The sequence below is a fragment of the Aphelocoma coerulescens genome, chromosome 22 (genome assembly GCF_041296385.1).
Source record: "Aphelocoma coerulescens isolate FSJ_1873_10779 chromosome 22, UR_Acoe_1.0, whole genome shotgun sequence".
Lineage (NCBI taxonomy): Eukaryota > Metazoa > Chordata > Aves > Passeriformes > Corvidae > Aphelocoma > Aphelocoma coerulescens.
In genome coordinates, this window is record NC_091035.1 from 3,558,480 (window position 1) to 3,572,433 (window position 13,954).

General features: G+C 58.3%; 1 protein-coding gene and 1 long non-coding RNA gene across 3 annotated transcripts in view; one reads left to right on the plus strand and one right to left on the minus strand.

Annotated features, from left to right (window-relative positions):
- The window catches only part of BIN3 (bridging integrator 3), a 42,908-nt gene extending 31,575 nt beyond the window's left edge, over positions 1-11,333 (plus strand). The window contains exons 7-9 of the mRNA XM_069035586.1: positions 2,589-2,730; positions 5,438-5,572; positions 10,536-11,333. Coding sequence (XP_068891687.1) covers positions 2,589-2,730; positions 5,438-5,572; positions 10,536-10,682 — 424 coding nt within the window. The 3' untranslated portion in view covers positions 10,683-11,333. The remainder of the gene's footprint in view (positions 1-2,588; positions 2,731-5,437; positions 5,573-10,535) is intronic.
- Positions 11,334-11,483: 150 nt separating this feature from the next.
- On the minus strand, positions 11,484-13,751 carry LOC138121783 (uncharacterized). Of its 2 annotated transcripts, none has more exons than XR_011156253.1 (3): positions 13,670-13,751; positions 13,056-13,225; positions 11,484-11,818 (listed from the first exon to the last, which is right to left on the minus strand). It is a non-coding gene; the product is annotated as an uncharacterized lncRNA (long non-coding RNA). The 2 variants fall into 2 exon arrangements; XR_011156254.1 differs by lacking the exon at positions 11,484-11,818 and adding an exon at positions 12,821-12,897.
- Between the last annotated feature and the right edge of the window lie 203 nt (positions 13,752-13,954).

The following is a 13,954-nucleotide window of genomic DNA, read 5'->3' on the forward strand; positions in this document are numbered from 1 at the left end:
AAAAAAAAAAGAAAAAAAAAATCAAAATCGAGCCTTTTTTTTTTTTTCCTCCTCTTTTTAAAACCCAGATTTAACTTCAAAGTAGATGGAAAGTGCGTCGCTGATCGTCTCGTGCGCTCTCCCTCGCTGCTTTTTCCGAGGGGAAGGGTTGGCTCTGGGTTGGGGGTGGAAGTGGCTGCGTGTGGCTTCGCTGGAGCCTCGTGGCTGCTTCAGGCAGGGGCAGAGGGAAGTGCCAGGGAAAGGCTGGGCCGCCGGGAAAGCACCGCTAACGGAGGGGTTTGGGTGCCAGCACGAGGCTCGGTGGTTTGGGGACGCCTCAGGAAGGGTTTTCCAGGATGTGCTGGATGTGACGGCCACACGGGATGGTGGCCGTGCTCAGGGCTCGGTGCACAGCAGGGAGGGGAGGATTTCCCAGCCTCTGGCCTGGAATCTCCTCCAGCATTCCCGTGCCTGGATTCCCACTGCAGAGGAGCAGCTCGGCTCGTTGCCGTGGTCTTTATTCCCTGCCTTAAGTGGGAGGTTTGTGTCCTTCCCAAACGTGCCCCATCAGGGGTAGAGCATAAAATAAACCAGGAAAGCCTCTGAACTGATGGGATCCATCCTTCCCATCGTTCATAACTGGGAGAAATTCCTGCAGGAGCTGTGACCTCGAGCTGCTGGCATTGTCTGTGTGCCATGCTGGGAGAGAGCATCCCCCAGCGAGGAGTCCTGGTGTAAAAACATCCCTGGAAGTGTTCCAGGCCGGGCTGGAGTGGGCTTGGAGCCTCCTGGGGCAGTGGAAGGTTTCCTTACCCCAACCAGAGCGTCCTGAAATCCCTTCCAACCCAAACCATTCCCTGATTCCATGAACCCAAACCATTATCCCGTGAGACCTCTCAACCTGGCTACCCCTTCCCGCCCTCACTGCCCTCCATCCCTATTTCCCTAACCCTTCTCCCAGTGCATTTGCAGAGCCAGGAGATATTTTAGCAGCCCAGGAGCTGGCGAGGCCGTGCCTGGAGCCCGCTGCATCCAGGACATGTCTCCCATTTAAATATAATGGGATCGTGTGGGACGGTGCCCATAAAAAGCAATGTCAGGGCCGAGCATCTGATCCGCCCCAGGCAGCTGGAGCAGCTCCCTGATGACTTTTCCAGGTTGTTCCTCATCCCCAATCTGTTGCAACAGAGGGAGAATATCATGGGATGTATCTTTATATTTATATTTATAATTATATTTATGGGGATTTGTTCTGTGCCAGCCTCGGGGGATGTGCAGGACGGGGCAGGATTGAAGGATCACATCCCCGGATCAGCCTCTCGCCGAGGGATGCTCCTCACAAACGCTTGGATCCAAATATTCCCATTTCTCCCTGGCTCCTGGCGTTTGCCCTTTGCAAACTGAAGCTCAGGGATGGAAGTTTTCCCTCGGCACCCACCGGTCCAGCCCATCAGCACCCTCCAGAGCGAGCGGAAAATGGGATTTTAATGGGGCTGGAGTGGCTGTGGCGGGCTGGGAACACCCGTGGTTCCGGCTGAACCGTGGATTTAGGTCACATCTGAAGCAAATGACACTCGTCAAGTGACATTTGTGTCTTTTCTTTTCGCTAATGGCCTCCCCAGTTTGATTTCTGTTTCTATTTATTTATTTTTTTCCCCATTTTAAGAGGTGGGAAAGCTGTTTGTTCCCTCGTGGAAATAAAATCCATCACCAGGCTGCTCAGACAAAATTTTCACCGCCAATCCCTGGCTTCAACCCCCCAAAAATCACCCTGCAATTTATGAATATTAAATTATTATTCCAAAGGGAGCATCACCCATTTGATCCCAACCCACAGCTCTGGTATTCCCTGGGATAATTCGGTTTCCTGGAATGAAGAGACAGGAGCAACGCTCCAGTTCCTGCTTTTCCCTTTTCTGTCACATTCAAAAATATTCTCCATCAGATGTTCATGTTTCCTCAATTTGTAACACATTTTAATAATAGGAATCTTTCCCAGAGCCTGGATAAATTGTTGGGTACTGGGAATCCTTCTGGGGAGGGCTCAGAGCTCCTCTTCAGCTGGGTTTGTGACCCAAAAAGAGCAAAAATTTGCTGAACAAAAGGCAAAAAAAAAAAATCAATCTGGGAAAAAAAAAAGCAAAAAATTAACCAAAAAAGTGCAAAAAAAAAACCAAAACAAAGCAAAAAGTTAACCAAAAAAGTGCAAAAAATTAACTAAAAGCAAAAAATTAACCAAAAAAGTGCAAAACAATAACCAAAGCAAAGCAAAAAATTAACCAAAAAAAGGCAAAATAAGACCCCAAAAAGGCAAAAAAATTGTGCAAAAAATAATGCTGCAATTAATATTTATTTTGTACTTATTCCTTATTTTCCCTGGACTTTTATTTCCACTTCTCTACCTCTTCTTTCCCTTTCCAAACCAGAATTTGAGGAAACACCACATTCATTAAGTAAATTCGGGATTCTGGGATGGCTTGGCTTGGAAAACTCTCACCCAGTTCTCACGCAGGGAACTTCCTGCTGGACCAGGCTGCTCCAGGATTGCCTTGGATGCTGAATCCACCCAAAACATCCCACCCCAAGCCCTTCCCATCCTTTTTTTCCAGGTTCAGCAGCGTCTTCCCGAGCCTGAACGTGGCCGTGAAGCGCCGCGAGCAGACGCTCCAGGACTACAAACGCCTGCAATCCAAGGTGGAAAAATACGAGGAAAAGGAGAGAACCGGCCCCGTCCTGGCCAAGCTGCACCAGGTACTGAGATGCCCCCAGAGCCACAATCCCGGCAGCATTCCCAGGAAAACTCGGGGAAAAGCTTTTCCCTTCCCATCTGACGTCCACGAATAGAACGTTCTGGGAGGGTGTCTTTTAGCCGTGCAAAGAGCGCATTTTTGACAGCGCAGCGCTGGTTTCGAGCGCTCAGTGAAGGGAAGGAGCTGCTTTTCCAAGAGAAAATGGAATGTTTTCCAAGAGAAAATGGAATCGGAGCCCCGGGAGCTCTGGGGACGCTCGGAGCCAGCGCTGAGGTCGAGGCACAGGGGGGTTCCCCCCGACCTCCGCGGCTGAGCGAGCAGCTGGATGGGGAAGGGAACGGATCAGAGCATTTCCCAGCTTTATGTTTGCCACCTGTTCCCAAAAAATTCGTCTTGGAAAATTGCAGTAATTGGTTAACAGGAAGTTTTGCCAGATTCTTTTTTGCTCTCTCCCGAATTTTAGGGAAATCGTGAGGAGTTTGTTGTTGGGGTTTTTTGTTTTTTTTTTTTTTAATCAAATCTTCCCCAGCGCTCTTCCCCAAAATCTGTCGCTCCGGCAGCACGTGGCTTGATCCTCCCAGGAACAATTGATACTCAGAGTCAAAGGAAATGTATTTTTCTGATGAATTTCCCCCCCAAAAAAGGAAGTTTTGTGTTAAAGAACAGCCTGAACAAAAGACACCTCTGGTTTAACAGTAAGCAGCTTATTTTGCTCAGCCTCAGCGACTAAAGCTGGGGCTGGAAAAATGGGAATTCTTTTGTCCCAGAGATTAAGCAGGGTTTAGTTATTTCATTTCTTTTTTCCCCCTTAATGAACTTTTGATCTAATTCCCCCTCCCAAAAAAAAGAATCTTAACCAAACACTGAATTTAAACACCTGTGGGAGGGAGCCTGGAGCATTCCTGAACCTGGGGTACCCAGAGGGTCTGGATTCGATGGGAAACGGCCTCATCTCGTCCAGGTATTTAATTATTGAGCTCCCATCCCGGCAGTTTCCCCCATGAACTCCATCCTGGGATTTTGCCCCCATGAACTCCATCCTGGGATTTTGCTCCCATGAACTCTATCCTGGGATTTTGCCCCCATGAGCTCCATCCTGGGATTTTGCCCCCATGAGCTCCATCCCGGGACTTCCCCCCGTGAGCTCCATCCCAGGAGTTTCAACGCTCCCGGTTTCATGGCAAATGATGAATTTGCTCCTTTGCTGGGCTGATTCCAGGTTTTTCCAGCCTGGAGCCCAGTCCATGCCATCCCCCTGGCACGCTGTCGCTGTCCCCAGGGCCGGCGCCACGGCCGGGCCGGGCTCTCCCGCGCCCCCCTCCCGTCGGAATGGCAGCGGGATTAAGTGGCAGACTTGAACTGCTCTAATATTTCACAGCCCACCCCCTCCTGCCCTTTTCCACACCATCCCAGAGACATTTCCCGTTCTCCCCACGCTCTCTTTAAAGGAGCCACTTGGATGCACTGAGCTGAAGGTCACGGTGACGGTGGGGGCAGGATCCTGGAGCGACGCTCCCGGGAATCGCGGGGTGAGGGGATGTGGACGTGGCCAGGGATGTTCTCCAGCCTGACTGAGCTCTGGGACTGGGTTTTGGCCATGTTTTTCTGAAGGAGAGAAGACACAACCTCTCTGGGTGTCCTGTGGCTTTCCAGAGTCAGAGCTTGGGTCCTACCAGGGTCCATTGGGTGGTCATTTGGATCCCACCAGGGTGCACTGAATGGTCACTTGGTCCCACCAGGTTCCATTGGGTGGTCACTTGGTCCCACCAGTTCCATTGGGTGGTCATTTTTGTCCCACCAGGGTCCATTGAATGGTCACTTGGGCTCTACCAGGGTCCATTGAATGGTCACTTGGATCCCACCAGGTTCCATTGAATGGTCACTTGGGTTCTACCAGGTCCTATTGGGTGGTCATTTGGATCCCACCAGGTTCCATTGAGTGGTCACTTGGGTCCCACCAGGTTCCACTGAACGGTCACTTGGGTCCCACCAGGGTCCACTGGATGGTCACTTGGGTTCCACCAGGTTCCATTGAATGGTCACTTGGGTTCCACCAGGTTCCACTGAATGGTGATTTGGATCCCACGAGGTTCCATTGGGTGGTCACTTGAGTCCCACCAGGGTCCATTAAGTGGTCACTTGGGTTCCACCAGGGTCCATTGAATGGTCACTTGGGTTCCACCAGGTTCCATTGAGTGGTCACTTGGGTCCCACCAGGTTCCATTGAATGGTCACTTGGGTCCCACCAGGTTCCATTGAGTGGTCACTTGGTCCTGCCAGGCTCTGTGGATGGTCTCATGGGTCCCACCAGGGTCCATTGGATGGTCACTTGGATCCCACCAGGCTCTGTGGATGGTCTCATGGGTCCCACCAGGCTCTGTGGATGGTCTCATGGGTCCCACCAGGTTCCATTGGATGGTCACTTGGTCCTGCCAGGCTCTGTGGATGGTCTCATGGGTCCCACCAGGGTCCATTGGATGGTCACTTGGATGCCACCAGGCTCTGTGGATGGTCTCATGGGTCCCACCAGGCTCTGTGGATGGTCTCATGGATCCCACCAGGTTCCATTGGATGGTCTCGTGGGTCCCACCAGGCTGGTCACTGCTTGTCCCCACATCAAAGCAAACCCCCCCTCCCGTCCTGGAGCGCCTCCATGCCAGGAGGATCCTTCTCCCAGGACTCTGACCCCACCCTGTGTCCCTCCGCAGGCCCGGGAGGAGCTGCGCCCGGTGAAGGAGGACTTTGAAGCCAAGAACAAGCAGCTCCTGGAGGAGATGCCCAAGTTCTACAGCAGCCGCATCGATTACTTCAAACCCAGCTTCGAGTCGCTGGTCCGGGCGCAGGTGAGACGCTGTCCCCTCCTGGTAGCTGGGTCAGTCCTGTCCCACAGTTCCAGCCCTTGCCTGTTCATTATCCACTGGAATTCCATGGCTTTATCCATCTGGGAATGCCAGCTTGGATGTGGAGTCCTGAGCTCAGGGCTGGATGTGGTTTGAGGTGTTTGGGCTCATCTGAAGGTCTCTTGTGGCTCCTGGTGAGCGGAGAAGAGGCTCCTGGGGCATCTCCACACCAAAGATTTGCAGGAAGAGGAGTCCTGAATAAGCCCCGGCTTTCATTTCCATCCTCCAGCTTCCTCCGGGAACGTGCTGCCGCTCCTCCTCCTCCTCCTCCTCCCTTTGCCCTTTCCCTTAGGCTGCAGAGGGGCAGGGTTGGGATCTCAGCAGGCTTTGAGAACCTCTGCCATCCCACACCGCAGCTCCCGGGGCGCCCCAGCGCCGGGATGAGGGCGGAACCGGGCGCTGCCCGCGCCGTGGGCGCTTCCCTGCGGCATTTTGGGGCCGGGAGGTGCCGCAGGGACCCAGGTGCGCTGCGGGGGGGCTGCCGGGAGGTGCCGGGAGCACGTGTTCCATCTCACCTCCGACTTGGGGGGGCCTCTCTGCCGAGCTGCCAGCGAGTTGTCTGCAGGCTGATTCACCTACCAGATGGTGCCGATGCTCCCTGCGCCGCAGGGTGGGTGCTGGGGATGCTGTTCCTGCTGTTCCCTTAGCAATCGGGCGCGGGGCTCCCTGTTCCAGCCCGGAATAACCAGAATTCCCGGAGCCACCGCAGAGTCTCGCTGGCCCTTTTCCCCCTGCGGACCCCCGCCGTGGGTGAGACCTTGAAACCCCAATGTTGTCTGCCCTCTCCGGGGTTTTGTGATCCGTGAGTTTCCTCAGGGAGCGGCTTTGCCCCTCTGGCTTCTCCTCGCTCCGTTTGTGGTCCGATTCCCAAGGAATTCGGGGCGAGGAGGAGGAGGACGTTGGGAGAGGTGCGCTCGGAGCACCCGGAGATGAGGGTGTCATTGCTGGGGCTGTTTGTGAGACTCTCCATCCTTATCCCTCTTCTTCCTCGGGAATCCTCTGCTTGCTTTCCCGTCTATCTGCCCTGCCTCTCTTCAGGTGAGGAGTTTGTTGGGAAAACCGAGTGAAATCCCGTTTTTAACACCCAAAAAGGCAGCGTCACAACAAAGCTGATGCATCTCCTGTAGGCTGGACTAAAGCTGGTCCCAGATGGATGCAGCTCACATCCCTCCCTCCCTCCCTGCCAGCCTCCATGGGAGCCGCATCCCTCTTTTTCCCAGCACTGGCTGTATCCTTCCACCCCCGGGGAGGGATGCTGGGAGGAGAGCTTGGAATGTTTGTGCCGAGCCTGGGCTCGGGCTGTGTGCGCCCCCCTGGCTCAGGAGCTCTGGGAAGCGTTTTCCCATGGAAGTGGCTGAAATAAAATGGAAAAGGGATGTGATTTGCCCAAGGTAATGAGTCAGTGGCGAGCCAGGAATAGCACCCGGAGCCCTGAGTCAGCTCAGCAGCTGCTCACCTGCAGGCACCTGGCTGGGAAGGGCAGCCGGGGGGGCTGCCCAGAGCATCCCCATCCTGGGTGAGAGCTGGTGTGGGAATTCTGCCCGGGTTTCCCTCCCTCTGTGCCTCCCTGAGCTGATTCCTCCTGGAATTTCTATTTCCAGCCTTTTCTGTGGGTACCTCTCCAGGAGGGGGATGAGGCTGGAGGTGCATCCCTCAAGGAAAGGGCCGGATGGGGTGGGACTGGGATCAGCTGGCCCCATGCAGGGGGCTGTGACTTTGGGGTTGTTTTCTCCCTGGATCAAACCCACCATCCCAAGGCAAAAACCATGTCATTTTCCCTGTTTTTTGGCCCTGGAGAAAGCCGGGAGTTAAAGCGAGACAAATTGTGTGACAGTGACACCGTCCAGCGCCACGAGGAGCTGGGAAGGGACCAGCTCTGGGAAGGGGAAGGACGCTGCTCCTGAGCACCTCCATGGCTTTGACCCAAGCAGAGCCTCCCCAGCCTCCTCCCGGGGCGGGCGAGTTCCCATGGCACGGCCTGGCCGCGCTCCCGGGGCCGGGTGTCTCCTGACGCCGGGACATGTCCCGAGCTCGCAGGGCTGTAACATTCAACACCAAATTCTTCTCTCCACCCACGGGCCCGGGCCAAGCCAAGGGAGGCAAATATTTCCCTGGCTGGGGGCTTTGAAGTGGCCACATGGAGATGAAAGGGGGAGATTTTGGAGCTGGTGTGAGGCGTGAACAGCACTTCCTTCCCGCTTTGGGCTTTGTTTTCCAGCTAGAAAACATGAGATTCCTTTGGGTTTTAATGGAATGGGCGGGAAGATGGAGCTGGCAGGCAGGGATGGTGCTGTGGGCTGGGGGAGCCCAGCCCTGGCAGTGCCCCCGGGTTTGTTTTGGGTAGGGCTGCCCCAAACAAGCGGCCGCTGCCCGGCTGGGCCATTGTGGCCGGGATCTATCGAAAGTCTGCGGAACACCGCGTCCCCAAACAGAATTAGTTCAGGACAGGTGGACTCGGGGCCGTTGGCTCGGGCTCAAAGGCGAGTTGGAGCTGGGATTTGATGGGATGGGGACGGAGCATATGGCATCCATAGCTGGAAAAGTACTGGGCTGGTGGGAGCAGGTAGGGCAGGGCGAGCTGGCTGCAGAGCAAGGGGTCCCCCACTGGCATTGCCACCAGTTTGGGATGCATCTCCTCCCTGGGAGGGTTTTCACTCCTGTTTCAACAGGAGAAATCATGGGAGGATCAATGCCAGTGGGATTTTGTTGGTGAAGCTCAGGAGACTCGGCTGGCGAGGCGTGGCGGTGCCCAGATGGTGCCGACTGGTTCTGCACCGGGGCCTGCTGGGCGAGAGGAGCGTCCCCAAGGACACCCAGCAGGGCCTGGGGACACGGGTGTCCCTCAGCAAGGCATCGGTGGCTGCAGGATGTGGGCAGAGGGGGAGCAGCATCAAGGAATTGGCTCTGCTCTGCCTGTTCAGTCCAGTGTGGATGCTGGGGACAATCCTGGGGACAATCCTGGTCAGGGGAAATTCCTCAGGGACAATCCTGAGCTGCAGGGGGCAGTCCTGGAGCCAGTCCTGGGGGACAGTTGTCCCCAAATGCTGGGGAATAATCCTGAGAGCAATCCTGGAGGACAATCCTGGGACTGATGGCCCCAAATCTTGGGGGACAACCCTGGGGACAATCCTGGAGGCAGCATCTGCCTCCAGCCCTGCCACCCCGACAGGATCCATTTCAACGCGCCGGCACTTTTTCCGTGCTGGAATTGGCAGTGCCACTTGGCCATATGTGACTGAGCGGAGCCCAGCTGACTCCAGGCTGGGGACAAGGGACACAGGGTCTGCTCCAGGGCGCTGGCACCCCGCTTGGCATCCCTGCCCCCCGGATCCCTGCTCACCAGTGGCATTGCCGAGAGATTTCGGGTGGTTTTGGCCTCTCTGGCTTGCGAGGGGGTCCGGAGGATGTTCGGGGTGAGCCAGCTGTGGGGCTGTGGTTTGGGGGGCATGCAAGGATTTTGGGGGGCCCCTGCCAGCTCAGCCCTGTGTGGGGTTCGTTAGTCACTGTGTAAATGAGCACTGCTGTGACTCAGCTGGCACCGCTGCGTGGGGAGCCCTGGCCACGGAGCAGCCCCCGGACCCCCGGGATGGACAGGCCTGGCAAGGGGGGGTTCAGGCAGCTGGCGCTGGAATGTGGGATCCCAAGATCCCCCCCTCGGGCCTGCCCAAAATCGGCATCGTTTTGAGCAGGATTAGGGGAGCTGGTCTCCATGGAGACCGTGTGTGTCTCCGCACCGGTGCTGCTGGAGATGCTGGGGCCCCTCTGGGAAACAGGGGCAATGCTGGCAGTGCCCACCCTGGGGGGGCAGCGCTCCCCAATCCCTCCCTGAGGGATGTGGGGGGATGTCCAGGACAGGATCCCACATCTGCCACGGCACCAGGGGTCCTGCAGTGCCAGGGGTCCCACAGCACCAGGGATCCTGCAGTGCCAAGGGTCTCACAGCACCGGGGGTCCTGCAGTGCCAGGGCTCCCACAGGCAGGGCTGGGGGTCCTGTGGCACCCCGGGGTCCTACAGTGTGAGGGGTTCCGTGGTACCCAGAGGTTCTGCAGCTCCGGGGGTCTCACAGGCAGCATCGGGGGTCCCGAAGCACCAAAGAGTGCCCCACACAGGGCTGGGGGGCTCGCACAGTGCCAGGGCTCCCACAGCACCAGAGGGCTGGCAGGCAGGGCTGAAAATCCCGCGGTACCAGTGGTCCCGTGATACACGGGGGTCCCACGGCACCAGGGAGCCCCCAGGCAGCACCGAGGGTCCCTCAGCCAGGCCCGGGGGTGTCCCACAGCCCGAGGGTCTCCCAGGAAGGGCTGGGACCCCCTCCTCTCCTCGCTGGATCCCGCGCCCGAGCAGCCACCCCGCTGCCATCTGCGTGCGCTGACCCACGGGCTCCCGCGCCGGCAAAGCGCTGCTCGCTGCCGGAGATAATTGGCGGTGCTAATTAGCACGTTATTAACACACCCCTCCTCCTCCTCCTCCCCGTGCTTCGCACGGGGCACGGCGCTGCCGGGCTTGCCCCTCGCCGAGCCCACCGAGCCCTTCGCCTTGCCCACCGTGCCCACCGAGCCCCGACCCGCGGGCCAGCGTGGGCTGGCGGCTCGTGCCGGTGGCAGCGGTGACAAACCAGGGGGACGAGGCGGCTGCGGGAGGGTGGCGGGTGCCGGTGGCAGCCCCGCACGCGCGGCTCCCAGATGGGAAGCGAGCGGAGAAGGGCAGCGTGTTATTAAAATGTGTTGAGTTGTAATAATCCAAGGGGGTGGCATCGCCACATGGGAGGGAGCTATTTTAGACACCAACGCCGCGGCGAGGGGCTGCCGAGGGCACCCGCGAGGGGAACTGGGTGGGGGGTGGGGGGGGTGCGGTGGGGGAGGAGACCCCCATTCCCCTCCCTCCCCGATCCCCCTTCTCCAACAGGTTGTCTACTACACGGAGATGCACAAGATTTTTGGGGACCTGACTGCGCAGATCGACCGGCCCGGGCTGAGCGACGAGCAGCGGGAGCAGGAGAACGACGCCAAGCTCAGCGAGCTCCGCGCGCTCTCCATCGTGGCCGACGACTGAGGCGAGGATGGGGATGGGGATCCCCCCCCTTTGATCCCAGCTCCCATCCCAGGGATGGATCTGTGGGGCTGGAGCTGCTCCCGTCACCCCACGGCTCTGCGCTCCTGCCCGGGTGAGGGTGAGGAGGCTGCCAGGGTCGGGATCGTCTTTGTCAATCCACAAATTGAGTTTTGCCTTAAATTGGGGGGTGTTGGAGGAGCAAGATGAAGATTGGGATGTGAGGTGCTGGATTTTCCCCAGGTTCCAGCCTCCCTTGGCACCCCCAGCACCCAGAGGGTGAGACCCTCCCCCCTTCTCCCCCTCATTTTGTGCCTTAGGAGCCCAATGCCCCCTCTCAGGGCAGGGCGAAATCACTCAAATCCCATTTTTTGAGACATGGGCAGAGGGCGATGCTTCCCGTGGCGAGCATCCAGCCTTCTTTTCCCAGGAATGGTACAAAGAGCCTCTGCCCTAGAGCTGGGGGGTGCCCAGGGAAGGGACAGGCGACCCCAGACCCCAGAGCAGGGACAGGCAGGGACGATCCCTAAAGGGAAACAACCCAGCCAGGAGCAAACCTATGGAAAACCGGGGGGGTTGCAGCCCCTCCTCGGTGTGCGGGGAGGGGGCACAGGGGCTCCGTCGCTTGTCCCCAATAAAGTTTTTGGCAGCGCAGCGCGGCCGGGGCCGTGTCGGTGCCACCGCCGGGGCCGGGGCCGTGTCGCTGTCACCGCCGGGCCGCTGTCGCCCTCTGCCGCCGCCCGGTCGCCACTGCAAGGGGGGGGGGGGACATGGGGGGCTTGGGGTGTCACCTGGAAGGGAAAAACTGGGATTGAACTTTTCCCCCTACAGAGGCGCGGGAAGGAAACGGCCTCAAAGCACGAGGAATTGGGTTTTCCAGTAAAATATAGGGAATTCAGGGCTGAGCTGGCATCTTTAAGGGTAAGGAGAGGCTGCCTGCTGTGTCCTGGGATGTGCTGGATGGGATTAGGGGTTGGAAGCCCACCCTGGTGGGGTCCTGGTGGGGCTGACGAGGGTCTCGTCTCTGCCTTGGGGTGGCACGAGGCTCCTGCTGCTCCAGGTGAGGGCACGTGGCTCCAGACATCAGGAAAACCATCACCAGCTCTTCCCACCAGGACCCAGATGTGGCAAACAGGACCCTGCACGAGACAGGGAACAGCAGTCAGGGGTGTCCTGGGAAGCCCAGCAGAAAACAGGGAGATGGAAACCCTAAAACCAAACCTTCCCTTCCCAGGCGGAGCAGAGGGGAGGGGACAGAGCCGCAGGAATGCTGGGGGCCATCCCCAGTGAGGTGTTTGCAGGGACACGGCAAGGTCCCCCCGAGAGCATCCCGTGCCACATCCCGTGCCAAGGCTCCTCCCCAGCTCCCAGCACGCAGAACTTCATCCCTCCCTCTCCCCTCGGCAGTTCCTTCCCAACCACATCACATGCCAGGCCAGGTTTAAGCAAAATAAACCCAGTTGCCACGGTTACCCAGAGCAGGGATGCTAAATATACAGAATATAGATATTTATATATATATATTTAACTGCCACGCACGCAGCCCGTGCGCCCGAGCAAGGGACACGCTCTCCCACGGGATCTGAGCCCTGCAAACCTCGGGATGGATCCCGAGTGGGCAGAGATCCATGGCAACCCCTCCATGGCCTGGAGGTGTTGATTCGTGCCTGGATTCAATCCCACCTGACCCCACCTGGTGGCTTTGTCTGCATCCCTGCCACCCTGCGTGCCACAGCCAGACCTCCCCAGCCACCTCACCCCCAGCATCCCACGTCTCCTGCATCCAGAGTATCCACAAATCCCAGCTCCTGGTCCATGCCCTCAGCTCCTCCTGCCCTCCCCCAGCACTCAAGAGAGGGATTTCACCCCTGGAAACTTAACCCAGGCATTCCCAGGGATTCACTCTGCGTACTCTCCGCACTGGCTGGGGAGGAGAATTCCATCTTTTATAGTAAAAAGTGGATAATTACCGGGTTTTGCACCACCCACAAGATCCCAGCGTTAATAGGGAGAGCTGGCAGGAAGGGAAAATTTAACTCTACGATGTGGAACGTGCTCAGCCCCGGAGTCTGAGGCACCCCTGGGTGAGGTTCATCAGCACTCGCACCTCCGGGAGCGGACGGAAGGGAAGCAGCGCTCCAAAGAGGATCCACGTGAGCGGCAGTGGGGCCGTCCCGGGATGGGGACCATTCCCTGCTGATGAGCAAATCTTCCTCCTCTTTCCTCCCCGTCGGGAATTCCGGGTTAGCCCAGAGGTGTTGCAGCAATCCCAACTGTCCCCCTTCCTCCCCAAAGCCCCCTCGGGGGCAGGGACGGGTGTAGCAGATGCCAGCCCACCACCAGTCCAGCACCACCAATCCCAAGGGTTTTCCTCACCAATTGGATGAATTAACCCTGTCCAGGCCAGCCAGCACCAGCACGCATCTGGGTCCACACCTTGGTTTTCCTTGTCAGGTGCTCGGGAGCTTTCCCTTGCTCCAGGTGATCCGGGGGTGCCCGGGTGGGAAAAAGAGGCTCAGACCTCCCTCCTCCTCCTCACCTGGGCTCTGAAAGGAGAATCAGCATCCCCTGGGACCGGCCTTAGTGTCCCTCTTGGGATCAGCCAGAGGGATTCAGCCGGGCTCTGCCAGGTGAGGGGAAAGGGTCCAGGTGGAGGTGGCAGAGGGGCAGCAGGGGAGGGGGTGCCCAGAGTCCCACCCTGCACTGGGAACACCCAGCCCCGTCCTGACCCCACCTCCCCGAGTCCCTCCCCGTTGGTCCCCACCCCGGGGGGCTCAGGAGAGCAGAGGGGGGGCGATGGGAAGAGGTTTGATGCTGGAAAGGAGGGGACAAGGATAAAACCCCTCCCCTCCAGGTGTGCTCCAAAAACCCTTCAGCACCCCCTGATCAGGCTGGGACCCAGCCGGGGGGCACTGCCCGGGACCCCCTGCCCCCCAGCACCGAATCCAGCCCCTGTCACGAGGATGGACAGCGCAGGGATGAGCACTCACGTTTCCCGGGAAGGAGCGGTGGGATGCAGGAGGCTGCAGCTCCGAGGATGCCCCCGGGGCGTCCGGCTGGGAGCGGTGCCGGGAGCGCTCCGGGAGACGCTGCGGAAAGGAAAAACCCCAAGTGACGGTAGGAAATCGGCAGGAAAGGGGGAAAGGGAGGGAGGGAGGGAGGGATAACGGGATACCTGATAGGAGAGCGCCTGGCTGGGGCTCGGAGCAGCATCTTCCTCACCTGCGGCACTTGCCCGTCCCGCGCAGAGCTGGCGGCACCGTGAGGGGCTCCAG